This window comes from Toxotes jaculatrix, chromosome 9 (genome assembly GCF_017976425.1).
Source record: "Toxotes jaculatrix isolate fToxJac2 chromosome 9, fToxJac2.pri, whole genome shotgun sequence".
Classification (NCBI taxonomy): domain Eukaryota; kingdom Metazoa; phylum Chordata; class Actinopteri; family Toxotidae; genus Toxotes; species Toxotes jaculatrix.
In genome coordinates, this window is record NC_054402.1 from 1415612 (window position 1) to 1438049 (window position 22438).

At 44.1% G+C, this 22438-nt stretch overlaps 2 protein-coding genes, 1 long non-coding RNA gene and 3 other non-coding genes across 11 annotated transcripts; 2 read left to right on the top strand and 4 right to left on the bottom strand.

The window, feature by feature from the left end:
• Window positions 1-908: 908 nt before the first annotated feature.
• Window positions 909-12414, top strand: LOC121187015 (heterogeneous nuclear ribonucleoprotein L-like). 4 transcript variants are annotated; one of them, XM_041046016.1, is made up of 14 exons: window positions 909-1025; window positions 2338-2453; window positions 2686-2923; window positions 3464-3549; window positions 3918-4014; window positions 4222-4294; window positions 8445-8477; window positions 9158-9229; window positions 9623-9870; window positions 10280-10401; window positions 10643-10844; window positions 11107-11164; window positions 11430-11540; window positions 11808-12414. In XM_041046016.1, exons 1-14 carry the CDS (start codon window positions 948-950, stop codon window positions 11864-11866), a joined length of 1593 nt encoding a protein of 530 aa, XP_040901950.1. In that variant the 5' UTR covers window positions 909-947; the 3' UTR covers window positions 11867-12414. The 4 variants fall into 4 exon arrangements, with proteins under 4 accessions (XP_040901950.1, XP_040901951.1, XP_040901952.1 ...); XM_041046017.1 differs by having other exon boundaries at window positions 9161-9229; XM_041046018.1 differs by lacking the exon at window positions 8445-8477.
• A 1016-nt stretch (window positions 12415-13430) lies between these two features.
• Window positions 13431-13594, bottom strand: LOC121187880. Its single transcript, XR_005894636.1, has one exon. It is a non-coding gene; the product is annotated as a U1 spliceosomal RNA (small nuclear RNA).
• Window positions 13595-14504: 910 nt separating this feature from the next.
• Window positions 14505-14695, bottom strand: LOC121187889. Its single transcript, XR_005894645.1, has one exon. It is a non-coding gene; the product is annotated as a U2 spliceosomal RNA (small nuclear RNA).
• Window positions 14696-15625: 930 nt separating this feature from the next.
• LOC121187891 lies at window positions 15626-15789 on the bottom strand. The gene has a single exon (XR_005894647.1). It is a non-coding gene; the product is annotated as a U1 spliceosomal RNA (small nuclear RNA).
• Window positions 15790-17297: 1508 nt separating this feature from the next.
• On the top strand, window positions 17298-21861 carry LOC121187571. The gene is made up of 4 exons (XR_005894601.1): window positions 17298-17430; window positions 17980-18961; window positions 19508-20294; window positions 21745-21861. It is a non-coding gene; the product is annotated as an uncharacterized LOC121187571 (long non-coding RNA).
• LOC121187570 (pannexin-1-like) lies at window positions 17302-21792 on the bottom strand. 3 transcript variants are annotated; one of them, XM_041046870.1, is made up of 8 exons: window positions 21637-21792; window positions 20476-20701; window positions 20078-20193; window positions 19687-19874; window positions 18834-19112; window positions 18400-18622; window positions 17968-18235; window positions 17302-17437 (listed from the first exon to the last, which is right to left on the bottom strand). In XM_041046870.1, exons 2-8 carry the CDS (start codon window positions 20654-20656, stop codon window positions 17352-17354), a joined length of 1341 nt encoding a protein of 446 aa, XP_040902804.1. In that variant the 5' UTR covers window positions 20657-20701; window positions 21637-21792; the 3' UTR covers window positions 17302-17351. The 3 variants fall into 3 exon arrangements, with proteins under 3 accessions (XP_040902804.1, XP_040902805.1, XP_040902806.1); XM_041046871.1 differs by having other exon boundaries at window positions 20476-20675; window positions 21637-21790; XM_041046872.1 differs by having other exon boundaries at window positions 20476-20698; window positions 21637-21790.
• Window positions 21862-22438: the final 577 nt, after the last annotated feature.

Consider the following 22438-nt stretch of genomic DNA (forward strand, 5'->3'; position numbering starts at 1 on the left):
GAGAACTCTGGTTGGATTTAAAAGTGCTCAAAGAAATTAACTCTGTTAGTCTCCAGTCTTTCTGCAGCAGATTCCATGCATAAGATTCAGAGCGGACAAAAGCCCTTTTACCCAATTCAGTACAGACATATGGAACAGAAAGCAACAAATGATCTTGTGAATGAAGAAAATAAGAATCAACACTTCTCTGTGCAATTAAGGTATAAATGTAAGTAGGTGGTAGCAAGTATTGCCTTATATATGAAAGTATACCAATGATTCATCTTTCGAGTGGCCACAGAAGTATTGAGACATCAAATCTTGATTGGACATATGTAGTAACACCGCCACCTCTCTGAGGCCTCTTCAAACGATAAACACTGTAACCCAGTATATTAATGTCTTCATTAGCAATAGATTTGTCCAGCCAAGTTTCAGAGATTACAACAATATACACGTCTGTTGATTTAACCCAAATCCTGACCATGTCCATCCTCAACAAGCTGCGCACATCCAGTTTTAAACTAAAGATGTAAAAACAGCATTTTACAAACTTCAGATATTTCTCTTTATTTCTCTTTATTAAATGTACTGACATCAAGTAAATTTCCCCGCTGTGGGATCAATAAAGTCTTATCTACTATAGGAACAAAAGAAAGCTATCAGAACTACTTTATATGAGCTGAACCCTTGAATTCACCTGAGGTTATCCATCACAATAACCATGTGGCTTCAGACTCTTTGTGTATATTGTTAGATAATTATTGCAATGCTTCTTCAAACCCTGTTTTTATTGTCTATCCTCCTATTGGCTGTCGCTGAAGTTGCAAGTAGATTGACCGCTGCCTGAGCCTTTCACAGCATGCGGTGGCGCTGTAGTGGGCGTGGAAACCGAGCTTCGTTTTTCTTGACTTTTCCGTCCATTTCAGTTCATCGTCACTACCACCATCCTTTTTAACCAGGACAACATGGCTACTGCGGCGAGCCGTTATTACAGCGAAGACGGCAGGGCAACGAAAAGACAGAAAACCGACGGAATGGCCACGGTGAGTCGGTTTTGTGTGGGCCGCAGTGTAGATTAGTTTGACTCGCATAAAAGACCCGCCGGGCTCGGTCACAGTTTTCTTGGCGGATTTTAATTCATTCGGATGCGCGTCGGGGGAACAAATGTGTCACGACGCGTCACAGGTCGTTAAATGTGTGTGCGAGTGAACGGTTGTCGTTCATTACTCATCTTTTCATGAGCTTTGTCAGTTCAACGGTTTGCATTAAACGCGTGAGGTTAACGGAAGCACACCCTGGCACGTATGTTTGTGCTGCGCTGTCTGAACGGGATCGTTTGAGGGCGGTTTCCCCGGCTGGGCCTCGCCCGAGCCCGGCTTTGTTCTAGCGCCGGTAACGTTAGCATCGCGTTAGCCTCAAGCTACACGCCGTGTTGAGGGGATTAAGCCTGGTCAACATCAAGCTAGCCGCTGCTGCGCTAATGGCGTCTTTTTTTTACCGCTGCGTTGTACGAGCCAGCACTTTAGTCTTGTTGTTTATGCATGTTTGATTAAAGCCGCACGTCTTTAGATCAGGAGAAATGCAGATTAAACATTAAACAACACACGCACCGCGGTAATTAACTGCCCCTTCCCCCAGCTGCACTGAGTAACGGGGGTTAATTAGCACTTTGTTTATGGGCAAACGAGACACAAGAATAAGTAACTTTTTTTATTTTATTCCGGGAATAGCACCTCCTGCTTTCTTAGTTTATACAGCAGGGGCAGAATAAAGTAAAGTAAAAAAGTAAAGTATAACACATGGTAGTTTGCTACAGTCCAAGCTAAATATCAGGGCCGGATATCGGCATTGATCTGATTCGATTTCGGTTGACACCACCCCGAATCAAATCCAGAATCCATTCTATCCTTGATGATTTAGTTACATCCGAAATATAACAGCACTTCTCTGTATTTAACCTGGGAACCTAAAGAGTTAAACATGCTTTATGTGCATCATGCACAACTGTCAGTAGCAGGTCCACATTTTCAACAAGCACCAAAACATAAGCAGTTCTAGGTCAGTGTGCAGTTGTTTTTTGGCTTGTTTGTTTGTTTGTTTGTTTTCCCAATCTATTCATCTCCCACATGCAATGCTAAATCGCAGTCCCTTAAACTGTGCCAGGTCTTTTTGGACTTTAACTGTTCTCTTCACAGTTTGCAGGTCTGTCAGGGATGGAGGTGTCTCTGTTTTAAACTACAAGAAATGTCTGATGTGTCAAAACAGATGAAGGATCCTCTTGTGCAAAGCTTTAGATAAGATGAGAAAATGTTAACCGTGAACATGTTTGCTAATTTTATGTTTTCTTTGACACAGGGATACGAAGATCCACACAAGACCCTTCCGTCCGTGGTGGTGCATGTCCGGGGGCTGGTGGATGGTGTTACAGAAGCTGACCTTGTGGAGGCTTTGCAAGAATTTGGAGCAATCAGGTGGAGGAAAAAAGCAGTTTCACTTGTGTGGAAAATATGTTAAAAGAAAAAATCAGACATGCATCTTTTCCACAGCGATTATCCATTGTCAGGATTTTAACACAGCCCAAGGTTCGGTTCATAGAGGGTTTAGTTAGGTTAGGTGGAGACCTGTAACCTGGAATTTAAGTTATTCAGAATAAAATGAGGCGTCTGCCTTTATATCTAACCCTCTCATTGCTTTTGTTTTTAGCTATGTGGTGGTGATGCCCAAGAAGCGCCAGGCACTGGTGGAGTACGAAGACATGAACGGATCATCCACAGCCGTAACCTACGCTGCAGACAACCAAGTCTATATCGCTGGCCACCCAGCCTTTATCAACTACTCCACTAGCCAGAAGATCTCCAGGCCGGGAGACTCTGATGATTCTAGGAGTGTTAACAATGTTCTTCTGCTCACAATCATGAACCCCATCTACCCCATCACCACGGTAAATGCAAAGATTTGGGCTGCTATACACATCTTTACTAGAATTGTGGAGTTTCATCTCAGATTTCTAATTTACACAACATATAGTGGCCTCATCATCATTTCATGGACCTCTGCAGTGAGTGTCAGCCTCAACAACTGACAGACGTCTTGCTGAAATGTCATAACTCTTAGTAGTAAACAGAGGCCTGTATTTTCTGATAGTACTACTGTGCTGCTCCAGGAGTTTGACTCAGAGATGTGGTGTTATTTTGCTGAAAACATGTTGCATAGTTCGAGTGCCAGCAGTCTGTTATTAATGTGGTCATTACAGTAAGAAAAAGTCTGACATGCATAAGGAAACGAAAGTGTGAATCACAGTCAAACTGTGAGATTCGTATCAATTCCTGGCTGTAAACCAGGTGCCGACTTCTTTACACCTCTGCCTGTTGTTTGCCTCTTAAACCAGAGCTCCGATGTTTGTGTTACAGTTGTTGTGCGTGCTTTGATTTAACATTTACCAGTTTCTGTTGTGTGTGTATATTGTTTTACTTTTTCACAGGACGTTCTCTACACTATCTGCAACAACTGTGGGCCCGTCCAGAGAATCGTCATCTTTCGGAAGAATGGCGTCCAGGCAATGGTTGAATATCCTTTTTCATTTTCCGTGGAAGGTACCTGACATGTGGGTCGCACTCTGACTGTGACTGGTTCGGCTCGACTACCAGTGCGTTTCCACCACAGTGGAAAACCTGTTAAACATGGTGTCATAATCAGACTTGATTAGTGATTGATGGTGTAAACAACCGTGCACGCTGCTCTTCCTCGTGTCGGGGGGAAAAAGAAAAAAGTACCTAAGAACAACGTCTGTGATGATAACATTGTAAAATCACGGGGGAATTAAAGAACCAGGAACATTATTTTTTAATTGTTCACTGGTTTCTGACAGTCTGCATTATCATTAAGTCATAATGATAACCTGGTATATCCTGTCTTATCCTTAACCTATTCATTACATTTGACTCTGTGCAAAGTGCCCAGCGAGCCAAGGCATCACTCAACGGTGCAGACATCTACTCCGGCTGCTGCACGCTGAAGATCGAGTACGCCAAGGTACTGCTGCAGCACATGACACTGTCATCATGAACAAAATGGATGTAGTGGGCACACAGCAGCATGGCTGCCTGCACAATTTAACGCAAACCAACACAAAAGCCCCGCTGAGTTGATGTAACAACAAAAACAATGTAAATATCTAAATCCATAAATAGCTGTGGTTTGTACAGTGTGTTTGTATTCACATGAATTGTGTTTCCTCAGCCCACTCGCCTGAATGTGTTCAAGAACGACCAAGACACCTGGGACTACACAAACCCCAATCTGGGAGGTCCAGGTAAAGCCTCAAACACCCAAATACACCCCAAGCATTTGCTGAGCGCCACACACGCTTTGTAGCTGAGAGACCTGATACCATTAAGCACCCTTACTGCCACTGTGGGGAGTTTCAGCAAGAGGGGATCCTGGGAAGATGGAGGCAACACCCTTCATTGATAATGCTACTAAGCAGATGAATTTTCAATTGTGTCCAGGTTACTAATACAGTATTTTGGGAAGACCTTGTGTGACATTATGACTGAAGTGTTGCTTTGGGTCTTACTCTAACATTTTTCAATACGTAGTCTGGTCAGGGTTCATAAGCTGGAGTGAAACCGGGGACATGTGAACAACATTCAACATTCAGAGATGGCTCATAATGATAACTGTAAAATCCTGTGAAAATTAGTGGGTATTAGTAATTTTAGCACAAGACCAGAAATGTGAAGAACAGCCACAATTTCCCTAAATTCTTTAAAGCTAAAGGTTTAGCGGAACTCTGCAGTGTGGTGGGAATGGCAGGAACACATTTGCAAACAGAAACGTTGAGTTACTCACAACCAACATTAGCTGGATTTTTAAAGGTGCAATTAGTCACAGAGACTAATGAGAACACACGCAATGTCTGGAAACTGTGTTCCTCGTTGTATCCTGAGGATAGCATTCTCGTTCGGTGTGGCATGTAGTAGCTCTGGTTTATTTGATCTGACGAAATGTTTACTTTTACAGGTAGAAGTCTCCATTTCCTGGATTCTTAATGAAACTGTACAAAAACAATGGTCTGACAGCTGCAGTTTACGGGTTGTGCATCCTGTTTTAGCACCTGAGCTGTAATTATCGCAGAAATTAACTTCCTGTCTTTCTACTGCCTGTAATGATACAGGCGGTAGAAAGACAGGAGGAAGCCAAAGACAGATTTACTGGGCATATAGCATGCATGTAGCATTGTACCAAGGGTCTGACAATGCTAAAAAAAATAATGAGTGTCAGATCCGTAAAGATGAATTCATCCACTGTGGCTTCACTGTTGCCCGTTTCTTAAGAACCAAAGTTAGGTTTGTGTGATTAGCTCTGCTAAATCTTTCATCCGTTTCGCTGAAGATTGTCTGTCAGTAGAATCACTTAAAAGTAGACTGATGATTTATTTATTTATTTATTATCATATTCACCACTAACCGGAGAACTGAAACCAGCCTCGACATGAATCCACTCGTGTATGTAGTCAGTTAATCTAATTTAAATCAAGATCTCTTGCCAGGATCAGACACAATACACTGAGCACTACAGTGAACACTGAGTAGAGACGTCGGAGGATTTTAGTGGAAGTTTAGTAGAAATACAACCGTGTTATCTTAGATCTTAGATTAATTAAACTGTGGTTATAGTGTTGCAATCCCCTGGTTTCTTCATTTTTGCCATGAATGAACAGAGGTGATGCTAAACTCTGGCATGACTGCACAAGTTTACATTTTTCGAATAGTTTAGTTTAGGATTGGTGACACTTCTATCACATGAAGTTCCAGTTTTCAGTTGGTTACAAAAGCAGCTCTGCGACCAGGGACAGACGTGCCGTTGTCTGGTGGCAACACCTGCTGAGTGATGCTGTTTTTATTACCTCTCAAGATCACACCCTCACATATTTCATTGTTGTCGAAACCTATTGTGTTTCACCGGCATTTGCTGTTCCTGCCTTCCACACCACACTTGCTGACTTGCAGGGTTTTTGAAATCCTTTGGGGTAAACGAGGTGCATTAACCCAGCTGCTGCTATTAATTTTTAACAGGCAACATGTATTTTAACATTGACTTTCAAATCACTGGAAACAGATTTCCTTGTCGCAAAGACTGATCCTGGTCCTTTCCACTATCATCTAACTTCTACCATCAAATTCTCCCATTTGGTTGTATGTTTTTTTGTTTTTGTTTTTTTTGTTTATTTGTTTGTTTGTTTCTTACATGCCAAAGCATGGAGAAGTCTAGTGTTTGATGTAAAACAGAAACCGGTTCTGATAAAAAACTGTTGTCAGACAGCTGCAGCTGTAACTCAGTGTTTGTAGCGTGATTTGTCTGAGAAGTGAGAAACAGAGGCATGGACCAGAATCAGTGATCATGTAACTCCTTATCTCCTCCTGATTAATCAGTGATCTCCATCCATTACAATAACATGCACAGGACAGGACTTGTGCTGACAGGGTTGAGGCAGGACACATGCTGACATCACCACTCAGCAAACCACCATCTCCAGTATCCACTTCGTCAGTGAGGACACAACCACTATCACACAGAGGGTCAAATATCCCGAGATACAAGGGGATAAGCTACAAGACACCACCCACTCAACACGCCGATGTAGGACTGATATACCACTCATTCCTCATCTCCGCATTCCAGCACAAGAGCCACGAAGACAACGCACACTTCCAGAGGGTGGGGAGTTTTGGGCACTGAGCTACACTTGGTCCCTCCCCCCTCGCTCCCCCATCTTCCTTTCTTACCCATTTTGAGACACAGGCGATGACACATTGAAGCAGGCCAAAGCTTACATCTACAGCCCCCACTGTCTACACCAAATGGAGACTGATACCAGCGAAGACACAGCATCCACCCAAACAGAAGTAGTGACAGACATCTCTCAGTACGACAGATATGATGCTAAGCGGTTTGACCGAGAGCACATTTGTAAAAGCCCCGGCCCTTTCTGTACTGTTACGGGCCGCGCTGCTCGTCACGCTCGTCGACACGAAAACAAAACACTCGAGCAACACACTCTTGACACTTGCTGATGCCGTACGAACTGATCCCGTAGACGACTCACACCCCGAATCAAGCTGTAGCCAGTCACACTGGACTCAACACAAGACAACTGATGAAGACAAGACACTGCTGACAACACCATCAAGCACACTCAGAGCCCAGTCAGGCCCATTTTTGTTTTACCCCTTATGTGTTCTCTCCCTCATGGAATTCAGCTTTTCTCTCTTGTTCTTTCTCCTCATCTTCTCTTCTTCTCCTCCCTCTCTACATTGCATCCCTGTTTAGCTATCCCTTTTTTGAGTGCAGCTTTTTTTTTCCCTAAATATTTGAAAGTCTCTAGAACCTGTGTAACGCCTTCCATGTGATGCAGGTTTGGCAATTTGCGGCTAAGAGGAGCCGGCTTCCCAACTGAAATGTGCTCTATGGCAGCCTCAAGGCCTACCAGTGGGCGGTAAGCGGACTATTCCAAAATGGAACAAAAAGGATGGAAACTCCAGCCAAACGGCCAACCACCCCACCAGTGGGCATTTCACCTTGATAAAACCAGGAGTCGATCCTGAGATGGAGAGTTGTTTCCCCAAAAGAGGAAATGGATAAGATTATGGGATGAAATGAATTGAGTGGAGAGTGGTGGAACTACTGCTGCAAATGTCTTCCTCCCACTGTTTGTAAGCATGCAGTAAGTAAATCGAGACCCTCCTCGGGGAACATCACTGCACAGCACCACATGACCCCAAAGCCCCAGCACCCAACATCGCTACACAAGACTGACATGACTCCATTTTTCTCCTCATACAGGCTGAATCTTTCTCTTTCTGGAAGAGGGTGATGGTTGTGGTTGTCGGAGCCTGCATTTCTAATGTCACTCAAACCTACTGTGTGTGCTCGCTATGTCGCTTTCGGCATTTTACAGCCATCAGGAATCTCATCTATGTGTGTGGTTACCTGGACTTATGTGATAGTTTCTCTGGGAATTGAATCATGTTTTTAATCTGGGGTGAGGGGCTTGAACTACATATTAATTCATGTGGGATGTGCTTGACCCATGACCAACCCTGTTTAGTACAAAATGCCACATACCCGGAGAGCGAGGAAAGCTTTTCATCCACCGGCCACAGTGGCTGCTGGTGTCCAAAATTTACAGGCTGCTTTTGACATTTCAGTTGCCAGATTGCTTCTAGAGTGTGGCCAGAGCCTGGTTGGTCACCTGGCCATCCGCATTTCATAGTTTTTGTTTTGCATTTTTCCTGAAATGCTTCATATGAGGACAGACGGCCATGTCATGAGTGGTTTTACTGCACTCTTCTGACATTTCACTGGGGTAATTTCACATTTGCCCTGAAAGAAAACAAATGTACCTTGTGATTAACCTGGCTTGCGTTCTGATTGTGTATGATTATTGTGTACCTGTACAGATGGTGAAGCAGATGGCAATGGGAGCAATGCAGGTGTGTGTGAGCGTACAAACTTTATTTTTAAATTTAGCCATTTGTGATACTTATCCAGAGTGACTGTTTGATACCTCTACCCTCCTCACTTCCTAGATCATCAGCATCCACCTCACCTCTGCCATTTCCCCCCCGTCCCACTCTGTATGCTAAAGGTTTCCCATTGTGGATGTTCTCGGGATTTAAAGGGCCTGTGTTTCCTTAGAACTTAATATTGGTCTTGCCATTTGTTACATTCCCATGCCTCCCTCCCCATTTACTTCAACTAATTTTAATACAGACCAAGGTCAATCACTAAAAGCTCATTTCAGCGTCTTGGTTTGATTGTTGTATCTTGCCTGGAGTGTAATGTGGGGGGACGGTTATACGTCTGTGCTGGTCTGACGCTTAGAGGCAAGCGGTCTTTGAATGCATGCGTCTGTCTCAAGTTCCTACTTTGATTGAAGTCCATTATAAAGTTACCCTGACAAATACCTTATCTACCCCATGGTATGAAGTCTGAGGCAGATTTTGGCGACACAGTGTCACTTCACCATAATACATATTTTAAATGCTCAGACATGCCATTGTCACATAGAGATTGCAGTCAGTCTTGTTTCCAGTCTCTTCTTGTCATATTTATCTGTCCCTTTTTTTTTCCTCTACCTTTCTCCTCTACTTTTGTCTTCCTGTTCTTATAGAAGATGTGAATGCCAACCCCAACAAGCGCCAGAGACAGCCTGCTCTGCTGGGCGACCACCCTCCAGAGTACGGTAAGGCTCTCACGCCCCCGGGGTACAAGAAAACACACTGAGACACACACCTGCGTGTACAGAATCCTCTGCACATCTCCTCTGCACTCTGAAAGTTTAAAGGACCGCTTCTGTTTACTTCCTGACCGATTGTCTATGTGGACAGTCTACATTATTAAACTGGATGTATTTAGGCTGAATAGCCAGATTTTAAATGGGTCCTCCACACAGTGGCAGTTAAGTGGTGCTGTGTTTGTGCTGCACACACGTGCTGTGTTCATGATGCAGGGACCAAATCTCTCTCTACAACCAGTGACAAGCTTTCAAAGTAAAATCCCTCTGTCTTGAGTTGACCTCACCTGGTTTGATTAGAAGTTTATTTTCTGTTCTCTCACGCGCTGCTTCCTTCTTCAGGAGGCGGTTACCATGGCTACGATGAGAGCTACGGATCCCCGCCCTACGAGGGTCGGCGTATGGGTCCACCAATGAGAGGGCGTGGAGGAAGAAGCTATGGGCCAGGCTACGGGCCTCCTCCTCCTCCTCCTGGCGAGTACGGCGCCCACGCCGATTCTCCGGTGGTCATGGTCTATGGTTTGGATCCTCTCAAGATGAACGCTGACCGTGTCTTCAATATCTTTTGTCTCTATGGCAACGTAGAGCGGGTCAGTATCTGACAGTGAAGGCTGTGATTCCCCAGGTTTTAATGAATGCAGCGTTTTCATCAGGCAAACAGCTTGTGGAAAAAATGACAGTTCCACAGTCAGCTGACGCAAAATGAGACACACACACAGTGAGGTCATAAGGTCTGAGACCACCTTCCAGATGTCATCACAGAGGGAGTGGGGACGTTAGCTTTGTAATTCCTGGTGTAGGGTGTAGTTACAGGAAGGAAAAAAAAAAAAAACAGCTGTTTATAAAGCTGTTATTTTTTTTTTTTTCCTTCCTGTAACCACACCCTTGCTCCGAGCTATCATCTCCTGTCGCCTGACAGTTTGTTTACAAATCAATCTTTGACTGTTAAAGCCTGTAATGTGGAAACTGGTCAAGCCTGTCGTCTGTCGTTTCCCGCAGGTGAAGTTCATGAAGAGTAAACCTGGCGCAGCCATGGTGGAAATGGGAGACTGCTATGCGGTGGATCGCGCCATCACTCATCTCAACAACAACTTTCTCTTTGGACAGAAACTGAATGTGTGGTGAGTTCACACTGTCTCGTTGCTGTGCTGTAAAGTAGCATTCCTTTAGCCTGTCAGCATCTGGAGCTCTGTGCGAGATGAATGATATTCTACAAATGTAGGTGACAGGTCAAACACGTGGCTACAGAACGTAGAAGATAACATACAACTCGTTTGTAGGTCATTAGAAATGCCAGTGTTGGTTTCTCTCCTAACCTGCACATGAAAATAATCCTCTAACATGTAATTGTCTGTCCTGCAGCGTGTCCAAGCAGCAAGCCATCGTACCCGGGCAGTGCTACGAGCTGGATGATGGCACAAGCAGTTTCAAGGACTTCCACGGCTCCAGGAACAACCGGTTCACCTCACCAGAACAGGCAGCCAAAAACCGCATCCAGCAGCCGAGCAATGTGTTGCACTTCTTCAACGCTCAGCCCGACGTCACACCAGAGATTTTCTCTCAGGTCTGTAGAAAGAAGAAATATGAAATATGTGTTTGGAGGAATGTAGGTTTAAATATTGAATATTAAAACCTCAGACTGGCCTACCATAAACAGGCAGCAGGAGGAAAACGTTTCTTACACCACTGATTGTGTTTTACTGCACTGGAATAAATTTAAAATCAGAGTGTTTAAAAATGTTTGAAAGCAACTGCTGCAAATCACAATAGAAGAGTTTAAAGTGCTGTTGTTCTCCCTGATAATAAATGTTATGCTCTTTTTACAGATTTGTGATGAGATTGGAGTCAAGTGCCCTGTCAATGTTAAAATGTTCACAGGAAAAAGTAAGCTGCTTTGATTCTGCTTATTCTGATTTTTGTTTAGAAGCCACTGTTCATGTGGCTGCTGTGTTACATCTGGAAAAAAAACTGAAGCACTGTCCCACAGCTCCCCGAGTCACAACTAGTTAGTGCTAGCACAACTAGCAGTTCATATGAAAACTAGCAGTTACACTCAACACAGACAAACATTTGAAACCAGGTCAAAAATGATATCTTGAAATACTGGACCTGGAATGTGTGCGCTAAGTTTGACCCCTCTAACGACCAGGTGGTGCAGCTCCCAGTGACCGCAGTGCTTCAGGTCTGCTGGAGTGGGAGTCTGTCAATGATGCCATGGAGGCCCTGGCTATGATGAACCACTACCAGATGAAAAACGCAGGTATGTGCGAGACACTGTCTCAATTCAGACCAAAATTCCCTGAATTTATTTATCTGTAGAGCATGAAGTTAGACAGGACTCTGATAATGAAGCTGCCAGCAGTGCTGTTGCTGTTCTTTGGTTTATTTTCCATAGAATCAGGCCATTCTCTCAGACGAGAGCAGACTCATGCTGGAATGTGAACGTAATAATTGACTGATTCATCTCATGGCTTGTGTTTGTTGCCTGATTCTCTCCCTTCCTCCCTCCCTCCCTCCCTCCCTCCAGCTGGTCCGTACCCTTACACTCTCAAACTGTGCTTCTCCACCGTTCAGCACGCCAACTGAACGCACCCTTTGAGACGAAGATTGGTCCACCATTCCCGTGTTCACGTGTATTTAGATAATGACTGCTTGCAACACACCTGGGGAAAAGCTGATTTTCAAAAACACCCAAAATACTGTGAAATATCACCATTCACAATGCGACTCATCCCTAATGTGCAAACTCATATATTTGATATATCAAGCAGATTTAACAAATGCTAACATGCATTTAAAATTTTTGATATTTATGTCCCAGATGTGGTTTAGAGTATCAGTACCTGTCTTCAATATTAAGTTGTCCTTTTTACTTTTTGTATTCTGCTTATACCGTAACCTGACGTGTGAGAAATCATATTTGAAAGACTTGGTTTTATGCTCAGGTGGTGCAGTGGCAGTGGACAACATGGTTTTGTAAAAGAGTTGTCTTTTGAAATTTTTATTATAGCTCACGTTTTTGTTTTTGTTATTTTAATTGCTGCCGATTCAGTTCTGAATCTCCGTGTCTGATATGCAGATGGAGAATTGTTTTGCTCTAAGAAAATAAAAATAAAAAATCCATTTAAAGTTGAGTTTATTGTACCGTCCTTCTGAACCTCCTGTCCTGTGTTAATGTGTTCATGTCTGTTCTGTCAACATTTTTGACTTAAGCCTGGTAAAGTTAACTGTTTTCAGATTGTCCATGTGTGTCTTTCAAGGTTTAATGTTTTTTAACAGGTATACTTCTGCAGCCTGTGCATCACTGGTGATCCCCACCCAGGGACTGCAGGTGAAAATTAGCTTTTAGCTGTATCTTGTTGTCCCCTGTCCCTCAGTAGAGCGCACGTCTCTGATGAAACCAGTGTCACACGACATACACCAGAGCTCTGAGACTAAAATTCAAATTCATAGTAGATGATCTGGATCTGCCCCAAAATGTAATGGGTTCTTCTCTGGCCCACCCCTCAAGGGTAATCCTCTGATAGAAACCACACACACACACACAGCATTCAGCCACAAAATTAAGAACGGGTCACCGGTTTTAATTTTGTGGCTGAAGTTAGTGAAACTAAACCTCAGATTTTTCTTTTACCAGTAAGTGAAATATCAGTCACTGGGGAAAAAAAAAAAAACTTTGGACTTCAGGGAGTTTGCCTGAGTTATTATTCTCCATACTCCCAGAAATTTTACTGCATCTTTCTTCTCTCGTCTCAAATTTAAGTACAAGATTTCACACCTCTCTTTACTGACCTTCGAGCCTGAGACAGTTCAGCCTTAAATGTTGTTCTGTCTTTAGGTGCATGCAAAATGGGTAAAAGGATGCAGCCTCACAGAATCTCTGAGTTTAACTAGTTCACCTGCCGGGGAAGGATGCTGCTTCATCCCTCCGCTCAGATCCAAGCCTGATCCTCAGGCGTAGTCTGGCTCATACTCCAGCACAGTGCTGCCATCGCTACTGAGCAGTGTGAGTAAAGACACTGAGATCTTACACTTTGTGTAGAACATGTAGAATCACTGAGAGCAGCAGCTGTGACACAATAATAAAGTAAACAATTAGACTTTTAACAAAGCTCAGATTCTAAGTGAGTTTTATCTTTGAACAGTTTATCAGGGGAGAGCGCGAACGCAGTCCCCCACTACCAGAAATTATGCAGTCGAGATTCCCACATTTGGGGAATTCGCAGGGGTCAGCACAACCGGAGTGCAATGGCTGAGCCTCGCCCTGGGTGAACCACCTTCTTGATCATGGTATCTCCCCTGCCAGGTAAGTATGAGTTGTACAGCTCACACACAGCGGAGCCTTTCACACACACACCGCGCTGACTGATGGTGCTGACAGCCTACAAACTAACACAGCAACAGACTACAGGGGCTGTCCATCTGCACCACACCAACACACACCGAACACTTCTGCACAAAGGCTGGAAAAGATCATTTATGTTTTATTTGATAGATGGTGAGGATTTTTCCCATCATGCAGTGCGGCGGTTCCACACCAAAGCCTGAACTCAAATCCTCTGTTTCACCTACTTTACCTCCTAAAATGAGAAACGGCCCAGCTGAAAGTTCAAATGATCCAACGATCAATTAAACTGCAACAAACGTTGTTTGATCCACATCTGAAACGCAGAGAGAAGAATAAAAACTAACAAAGCACATTTGTTTCTCACATTACAACCACTTCCTGTTAGTGACGGGCAACAGAAAGGTCCTGCTACCGCCGCCTACTGGCGGAGTGTGAACAGCGCTTCTCTGTATGCGCCTCACAGCAAAAAGAAATAAGTGAGAGAATGACAGAGAATGAGGTGCACACAGTGTATTCACCTTTGTTTTCATCTGTCAGCACAAAACAGAGTGAGAAACAGCAGCAGCACAAACTATACAGAGCGGATTTCCACTGCTGGACAATGAGCGAGAGGAATAATGAGACTGAAATGACACTTCATTCAACATTATAACGCAACGAAGCTAAACAAGAGTCAAACAAGGAACAATATCCATTATATTAGACCATCGTACTATTAAAAACATGATATGACAAATACTGTTGTCAAATGCAGAAAAAACTGAACATTTCCTTTTAACTTTGTCTCACTCAGCTGTTACTAAACACTTGATATCAAGTTAATATGTTTAAGCAGTTACAGTGAGTGTGTTAGGTATTTCTATTATACATTGAAGGTGGGGGTGCACCGTTCCTGGAGATACTGCAATACCAGGTCGATGCGTGGAGTGGACGGAGCAAGCCCCTATTCCATCTCCCTGTTCCAAAAATCAATTTAATATATGGTCCCCGGGTAGGGGACGTATCAGATATTAAACTGATAAGAACAGATACTACACTTGATCTTAGCCAAAAGGCCGAGAAGCGATACCGTGGATGGGTCGGAGCTGACGGGCTGCTTCTCCGCACAGTCCCGGTCACTGAGAGGTCTGAGTGTGTGTCTCAGTAACAGCACAACTCGAGGAGACACAAACACACCACAACACACACAACAGACGAGCCAACAAATAAAAAACTGCAACACGTGTTATTTTGATAAAAGTAACGTTGTTGGAAGTGCAGCTACACGCCGCTTCCTGGTCATGTGACACGCTCTCGTCCAATAAGAATCAAATCCGCAAGTGCGATTTACTCATTTACTTATAACTTCCAAACAAATCTAATGTTGTAGGTCATAGTGTTTGTTTTTACAAATCTTTTTGTGTCGCCTCGGTGGAGCTCGGGAAATGTGCTGGGTGTTTATTTGTTTGTTTTTGTTTTTTAATTGGTCACTGGATTCAAACAGTCACCAGCTGCTTGCTAACGGTACTTGCTAGCTAACTTTACAGGCGCTAGCCTGGCTGTGTGAGAGTTTGTTAGCTGAAGCAAACATTTAGACGGTTTCAGTATCTCAGTGTGACCTTGTTGTGTTCGCATCTAAGCCTTCGTTCATCGTTAATGAGGAAAATGTTAATGACATTGTGTAAAATGTGAGTTTTAAGGAGCAGAAACGGGACCGTAACGGGCAGCATACCGCGAACTGTTTCATCTAATCTGCCTATAGAGCAAGGATCCCTGTGTGTGAGTGAGTTTCTACAGAGCCGTTCATCCTATCGACTCCACACTTGGCAGGTTATTGCTGGGGACACAGAGGAAGCGCAGCTGATTCAGATTTGGTGCAGTTTGGATTCGCGACACGTTCAATGTTAATAAACTCTGAGTAAACAAGAGACCTGCTCAGCTCTGGAGCAGCCGGACGAGGGTTCAGGTCTCTTGAACAAAGCTCAGAGACTGAGTGAGTTGATCTTTGAACAGTTTATCAGGGGAGAGCGCGAACGCAGTCCCCCACTACCAGAAATTATGCAGTCGAGATTCCCACATTTGGGGAATTCGCAGGGGTCAGCACAACCGGAGTGCAATGGCTGAGCCTCGCCCTGGGTGAACCACCTTCTTGATCATGGTATCTCCCCTGCCAGGTAAGTATGAGTTGTACAGCTCACACACAGCGGAGCCTTTCACACACACACCGCGCTGACTGATGGTGCTGACAGCCTACAAACTAACACAGCAACAGACTACAGGGGCTGTCCATCTGCACCACACCAACACACACCGAACACTTCTGCACAAAGGCTGGAAAAGATCATTTATGTTTTATTTGATAGATAGTGAGGATTTTTCCCATCATGCAGTGCGGCGGTTCCACACCAAAGCCTGACATCAAATCGTCTATTTTATCTACTTTACCTCCTAAAATGAGAAACGGCCCAGCTGAAAGTTCAAATGATCCAAACGGACCAAACACGTACAGTAATTAGACGCCATCTAATCCAACAGTAATATCCACCATCTTTATTTTTAAGACCGGTCATGTGTGACAGTGATTCTTTACATTTATGAAACGCCCCAAGGCACAGAAACAGGATCCCAATACAACTTAATCATTACAGGAAAAAAAAAAACAGCTGAAAGGTTCGTAAAACAAACATTAACGTACAACAAAGAGGAGACAGCAACGCAGCAATTTCATGGCAACATGTGAAAGTGTTTCACTAAGTGCAGCACATATACACAGGCAGCAGTCTGCAGTAAACACTGACAGTCACCAGTGATTCGGTGAGATGTTCTATCCCTGAGATTCCCGAGCAGTGAACGCCTCACATCACATTACATGAGAGCGTCCTGCAGTCGTACCACCGCGTATAACAACAATTAACAGATCTACACGAGGAAACTATCCAGTCCACATAACAAAGACTCGTCCGGCTGTTGAAATGCGGCGGACAATCTCATTAAAACTACATTCTCCCACAACATCAGTGCAAATAAATACATCATCTCTTATTTTGAAGAAAACCACACAACAGCACTTTGGACAGTTTCACTCTTGGTGTCAGTTCATGACCCTTTTGTAAACGAGTTGGACAAAATGAAAGTCTGAGGAAACAATCAATTTACTGTCAATCAAACATACCGTTTGCAAATGCCCACCCCCACATCCCACCCCCCTAAATACCCCAGCAGCAACAGCTACTGCACACGCCCTGTACTGCTCGCACTTCGAATGGTCACAGAAAACATATCAGGCATGTGATCATCGCATTAGTGTGAAGTAATGGAACATGAAATAACTCGCTCTGTACCATAATTAAAAATCCCTGATAGCTGTATAAACATGTACGTGTCACGTCCTGACAGCAGGACTGGGCAGAACAGTTGCATCTTAAAAAACATTCTGTTACTGTACATTTTTAACCATTAACTCTCAAATAAATGTGGATCAGTCCGTTACTTTACTCCAAGTCGCCCCGTTTGATCATTTATACACATGAAATAAACATTTAGAAACAGTTTACAGTGAGTAATGCATTTGAAAGCAGATACAAGTGTTTATTTTTCTGTGTTTGAACCATTATCCGTTTTACTCTCCTCCACCTTCCTGTGCCCAGCCCTCCCATCGCCCAGCGCTCCCAGTGCTGTTTGATGCTGCTGCATTCTCCCGTCCTATCGTTATCCCTCCGTGGTGAAGTTACTTCCAGGGACCGATCACATCGCTCGCTGGCGGACGGACCCTCCCTCGCTGTGTTTGCTGCCTGTTGCATCGCTGTTCGTCTGCAGAAAAGGAGTGAGCTCTGAAAAAAAAATCATTTAGCATGATACTGAATTATTACTGGGGGCTTTGTGCACAGGTTTAATGAATCTCTCCGAGTTCATTTATTTATTAAAAAACAGACATGCTACACCCACTGAAACAGAAACTGAATTTGATCAGTCAGTGCAGTCGAACATTCCCGTGTGTGTTCTGGGAAACAGCCGACACACTCAGGAAACTGTCGCACTGTGTCTTTGCTCTTTCATCCACCTCAAACTCTTCCTGTCACTTCTCATCCTTGGTGCATGTCTCTGTCCAAAGTTCAACTCAGACTAGTTTCTGGACGGTCTGTGCACAGTTTAAAAGATAATAAACTAATAAACTTCTTACACTGAATTTAGATCATGACTCTGCACTGAGCCTGAGAAAAGCTATTACGCCTGGAATGAACTGATAATAATGAATGTAACAATAAATCATAAGAAATTAGCTTCTTTCCAGTTAAATCAAAACCTGCTAATATGCATAAAAAAACCTAGACTTTGGTCTTATTCTGTGTCTCTGTCTCACCTTTCATTTCAGTTTCCATCTTGCTGTCGTCGCCTGCAGCCGAGTTTAGACGGTTGCAGCTGTTCTTAGCAGCTCCAGCGCCGGCTGCTGTGGAGCTGCTGGCAGACGCATCCGCATCACTTTTCATCTGATCCTGTTTTGCTGCAGCTCCAGTCGCTTTATTCCCATCCACACTGTCCATCTTCACCAGACACAGGGTCTGCAGCAGGCCCATGGTGTCAAAGTTCTCTCCGGAGTATTCGCCTCGTCTCCTCAACAACTCCAACACCTGCAGGAAGGAAGACACACAACAGAACTGTACTGCACTGCACTGTGGGATTGTTATCGGACAGTAGTGGACATGTTATGGACCTACTCTAATAACACCGTCCACAGTAAATACAGTGTACTACAGTACACTGGCACACAAACTCACAATACACACTCACACACCTTGATGTATTTGTAGGACTTCAGTTCGCTGATGTTCTCGTTCAGGAAGAGCAGATACAGAGAGAGATCATCCCACTGGCCCCCGGGGGAGGGCAGGACGCTCACTGTGGGGAGGGACTGGTAGGTTTCCAGGAATCGGGCGTATCCATCGCAGAGGAGGGGGCGGAGACTGGCATAGATCACGGCTGGAATCAGTGCAACGAACACGATCAAGTTGACGAGACTTGAAAAAGAGGAGAAAAAGAAAGAGATTGCAGTTTGATGCAGAGAGCAGGACTATATTACAGTTTCAGTACAACATGACAGGACGAAGAGAAATCCACATGAGGTTTCACTGGAAAACCTCAACCTGATGGATTTCAGGTGAACCACACACTGAACGAACCTCAATCTATTTCTCTAATAACTGAACTTTGTGCTGCACAGACAAATACCTGAGCAAAGAGAAGACTCCCACAGCGATGAGCTTACACTGCACCTTGTCGGGGACGCTGGGGTCGAAGGCGAGAAGGCCGACACGGAGGGTGCAGCCGAACTCGTCCGTGACGGAGGCCAGGCGAAGGTAGTAACCCAGGTACACGCAGGCACACAGCAGGGTGACAAGAGTCAGGCCGCGACACATCAGGTAGTAGAACAGCATCACCCGCGAGCAGCGCTTGGTCATCAGAAACTTCTCCACCAGCGGATAATTGAAACAGCCCTCGGTAGGGTCACTGGTCAAAGGGTTCAGAGGATACATGAGCAGAGAGAGGGAGGGGCGTGTCAGGATCGAACAGATCACACGGTGTTCAGCAGGAAAATCCTCCTCTGTCTGTTCTCTCACTCTAACTTTAGTTTAACTTTCTGTTTTAAATCGAGATATTATTGACCTTCTGCCACTGGGCTGATCTGTGTTATTAGGGGTTTTAGATTTTACATTCACACTTAATAACGTAGAATGAGGCCACAATTAAAGATTCAGTGTTTTCCAGTAACTTAAAGAGTCAGTGTCATTGTCTCCTTAGGTTTATTTGGATGAAAGTATTATATGACATACAATAACATTTTAATTAATTATGCCATTGCATGGTATCAGGTGTTCTGTAACGTCTCTTTCCTGTTATCTCAGCCTGAACTCACCTCACCAACGTGTTGTGAACGGGAACAAAGACCGAAAGGACGACGTGACAACCAACAAACTGTCTCTGAGATCATGTGCGTTTCAGGTGAGTGGATGGACATTTAGCTGTCAGGGACAGAGGGCCCCAAAACACATCCACACAAACGATCCACACAAATCTCCTGTACCTGTCTGCTGTGAGCAGCCCTGATGTGGCCATGCGTTTGGCCAGAGTGACAGCGCGGTTGTAACACCGGTCCAACTCCTCCATGATGAAGCTGAGGTCCGACTGCAGGAGGGGGGCAGCAGAAAACCTCCAGAACAACGCCGGGATGTACATCAGCACTGCCACCAACAGCAAGATGTAGGGGAAGAACTGGACAAACATGTTCAGCACAAGTTTGTTATTACTGCATGGCATGGCTGTCTGCAGAGCACAGTGTAAAGCTGTCGTGTTGTGTGTCACAAAGCATTTTACCCATATGGTGCGTGGACAGGTTTTACCCGGCAAACTATCCAACAATTACACATTTAAACCTCTAACACTGTGCATGTGTGTGTGTGTGTGTGTGACTGTACCTTGTGAAGCCACAGAGGCAGAGTGTGTGTGTGTACCGCTGCCCAGCAGTACGAGTCCACATAAGCAGCCTGCCTCCATGAGAAGTTAGCAGGAGCAAAGCAGCTGATCTGAGTACCTGAGAAACAGAGAGAGGCGGAAAACAACACCGACGCACAAAAACGTGAGAGGAGGAGATAAGAACAGGAGCGAAGAACAAATCAGCTGTTTTCTTATACGGTAAGCTGCAGCTCTCTCTAACTCCAACCCTAACCCTGACTCATATGATCAGGCTTCTGTTAGCCTTGGCTTAAACCTGAATCTACAGCCTAGTCCTTCCAGGACTAACCCCCGGCCTTGACCCGAACCAGAACTGGTTTAGGAACAGACTTTGTGGTCCAGGGTTCATATCCCCACTCACCGACTGAAACCTCCTGAGCAAAAGCCAGAGAGATGAGGAGGAGGGGCAGGCCCACCGCCACACAGGTCACCATCTTGTCCACAGCCAGCTCGGTTCGGACACTGCGGTATCGAGCCTGGTTCGGCTCCTTCAGCAGAAAATCGCTGAACACGTACTCTGTAGCCACGTGGGCGATGGCCATCTCACCGCTCTGCTGTTACCTGCAGCACATAAACAACAACAACAACTGGAGACAAAAAAACAAAATCAGGAAACACGTCTGTTTTCATGTTTCAGATGTTTAGATTCATCCTCTGTGTGCAGATTATGGTCTGAGGCTCCTGGAGCCTTAAGTCAAGCAAATTTCATTTGCAGGAGGCAAAGCAGGTTGTCAGGTAAACAGTGTGTACTACTTATCAAAGAGGCTGGTAAACAACAAACAATCACAGTCTACGTTTACCAGCCTGTTTGCTTTGCTTCCTAAGGCGACTTCAGCACAGTTCATCTTTAATGAATCAGGCTGCAAAGGCACAGCGTTCACAAACTGATCGCCTCCATTGTCTTACAGTGACAGTGATGTGTATCCACAACTACACAATGATGCTGATGTTAGGTTACACGTTTCAGAATAGACTGTTTTCCTTATTTCTTCAGCAGCGACAACATTTCTCTTGTGCATTATTATTCTGGGGCCACATTTAGACTGTTTTCAGGAAGGTTTTCAGTAAGGGTAATGGTCTGTAATGTTTACTTGTAGAAATCTCCAGAGGTTAAAAACATGTTGATTTATTAAACCGAGGCCGAAAACAACTCGTGACTGTGTCTTCACACACCATCAGCAGACTCCTTTGTTTAGCTGGAGCTGGATCTCTGCGGTGAACACAGGCGTTTTCTTTATTAAAGTTATTTTTATTTTTTAAAGTTTGGTTTGGGAGACATTAGCTTTGAGCCTGTTGTTTGAACCATGTGGAATCACTGACAGCAACATGATGTCTGAGCAGCAGAAACCGTTCAGACTTTACCGCCATTTGACTTCACTCCCAGGTTTAAAGGTTTGGCTGAACACAGCCCGGCTGTTTCCAGGAGCCCGAACAAACTGGTTCATGATTCATTTATAATCACATCATTTATAATTAGCTTATTATAATTTACTGTAAACCGGGATAATGAACTTGAACTTACCCACCGGGCCGCTCCGGTTAGACCTGATTTCCTTACTAAACCGACATGACTGCGATTAAACAGCAGCGGCTGCTGCGCTGGTTAAACGTTTAACGTTTTCCTCAACAGGAGCTAAAAGATGTGGGAGACTACACATTCAACAGATGGAACAACAAACACAACTTTCGCAACGAACCTTCTTCCTGTGGAACCAAAAAAACTCCTTCCGCCCCTCAGCAATGCCAGGTGCCTTCAGGTGCAAATCGACAGCTTGGATTTTCCAGCTCTAATGATGCCTTCAAACGCAGCTCGTGAGTTTGTACTTCGGCAGTAAAGTCGAGGGCCTTTGAGTAGAGCTGTGTTTACTGGGCTATAAACGTGCGAAACAATTCTGGAATAACTGAAACCAAAAGCTCTTACTGTCACAAAACATGACAAAAAGCTAAAATGTTAAATACAAAGAAATGTGATATTCAACCAAAATGACAGTTTTGGTGTCACTGTATTGCCCAAAGTTTGATTTTTGTTACATATGTTTGGTTTGTGTTTCTCTGCTGTTTTTCTTTATTGGTGGAGTCTGACTAAATGAATGTCAGTATCTCAGGAGCTCAGAGAGAAACGCTTAGTTAGCAAACACACACAAATGACAGGCAATGCAGTCAAATAACCAAAGATGTTGAGTTTATGATCCTCCTTGTACAACTGGCCCATCCTAAATGACTGGGAGAACACGTTTTATTCACTTTTATTTTAATTATTAAAATTACAGTTTAAATACACAATAAAGATTTAAAGTATTTCCTTTTCTGAAAAAAAAAATACA